General features: G+C 26.8%; 1 protein-coding gene across 1 annotated transcript in view; it reads right to left on the bottom strand.

Moving 5' to 3' along the window:
* Positions 1–1153, bottom strand: part of LOC105447814 — a 53025-nt gene that overhangs the window by 1043 nt on the left and 50829 nt on the right. Inside the window, exons 2-4 of the mRNA XM_011686020.1 lie at positions 852–1012; positions 516–746; positions 256–423 (exon numbers count right to left, since the gene is read on the bottom strand). Coding sequence (XP_011684322.1) covers positions 256–423; positions 516–746; positions 852–1012 — 560 coding nt within the window. The remainder of the gene's footprint in view (positions 1–255; positions 424–515; positions 747–851; positions 1013–1153) is intronic.

Genomic DNA, 1153 nt, shown 5'->3' with positions numbered 1-1153 from the left:
TATATATATATATATATTGTTTTGCTAACTTAATCTTCCTTTAGCAGAACATCATTTTTAAAAAAACTAATAGAGCAACAAATTATTTTTTTTGGCAATTTTTTAGCAACAAATAAGCAACAAATAATTTGACTAGTTAGAATTGATTCTACTCATTTTGTTCTGCTAACTTATAAGACGTACGCCCCATCCTATATGTATCGTCAAAATTATCTACATTATCTGTATTTCATTGCTACATTAGCAAATAAATACATCTCATGTTTACCTTCATTTTGACAGACTCATTTTTAAGCTGCTCCAATTTGCAAACCATAATCGCTCTTTTCTGCGCTATTAACGGATCGATATTTCCAACACCAATTTCTTGTTTTGCAAAAGATGCTGCAAATTCCGAATCGCTATTTTGTCCAGAAGTAGAATCTATAAATAATATAGTATTATAATTAGGATAAAAATATTAATTTTTATTCAAGATTAAAACCTATACACAACATATTATCAAATAAAAATACCTGAATCAAGCTCGATAGTCACAGGTACATCAAGAAGTGCTTTATTATTCTCCACGTCTGCTATTTTATGGTCAGTATTATTTTGATCGTGTAAATCATCAATATTAATAAAATTCATTAGAGAATCACTAGAAGAATTGGGTTTTAATTCTTTTATGTCTTCTCGGGTATTATCACGAGTAAGGTCTTTTCTTTTTTTACCCTTGTTTTTAATCGGTGAAAGGTAAGAATCTATATAAAATAATACAAAATCAAATAAAAAATTTTATCGTATTATTTCTGTAGTAGATATATGAAATTGCAGTATTACACATGGTACTGTAAGATAATTTTTACCTGAATCGGAATTGTTGAAGTCACTAATCGTATGATATTCTTCGTTATCTTCATAGTCATTGGTCTGTTCACTGTCCTCAGAAAAATCTAATCTATTTATCCTTTTACTATTTCTGAATCGGTGAACTATTGGCGTATCATCATCATTACTGAGTTTATCTCTATATTTAAATATTTATAAGAAAAAATATTTATATTTTAATTTATTTTAATTAAAAAGATTACATATTTGAAAATAAATTATTCAAAAAAAATATATATATAATACAAAAGAATGGTGTGTGTGTGTGTGTGTGTGTGTG

This window comes from Wasmannia auropunctata, unplaced genomic scaffold, assembly GCF_000956235.1.
Source record: "Wasmannia auropunctata unplaced genomic scaffold, wasmannia.A_1.0 LD336092.1, whole genome shotgun sequence".
Taxonomy (NCBI): domain Eukaryota; kingdom Metazoa; phylum Arthropoda; class Insecta; order Hymenoptera; family Formicidae; genus Wasmannia; species Wasmannia auropunctata.
This window is presented reverse-complemented; position numbering and strand designations above follow the sequence as displayed.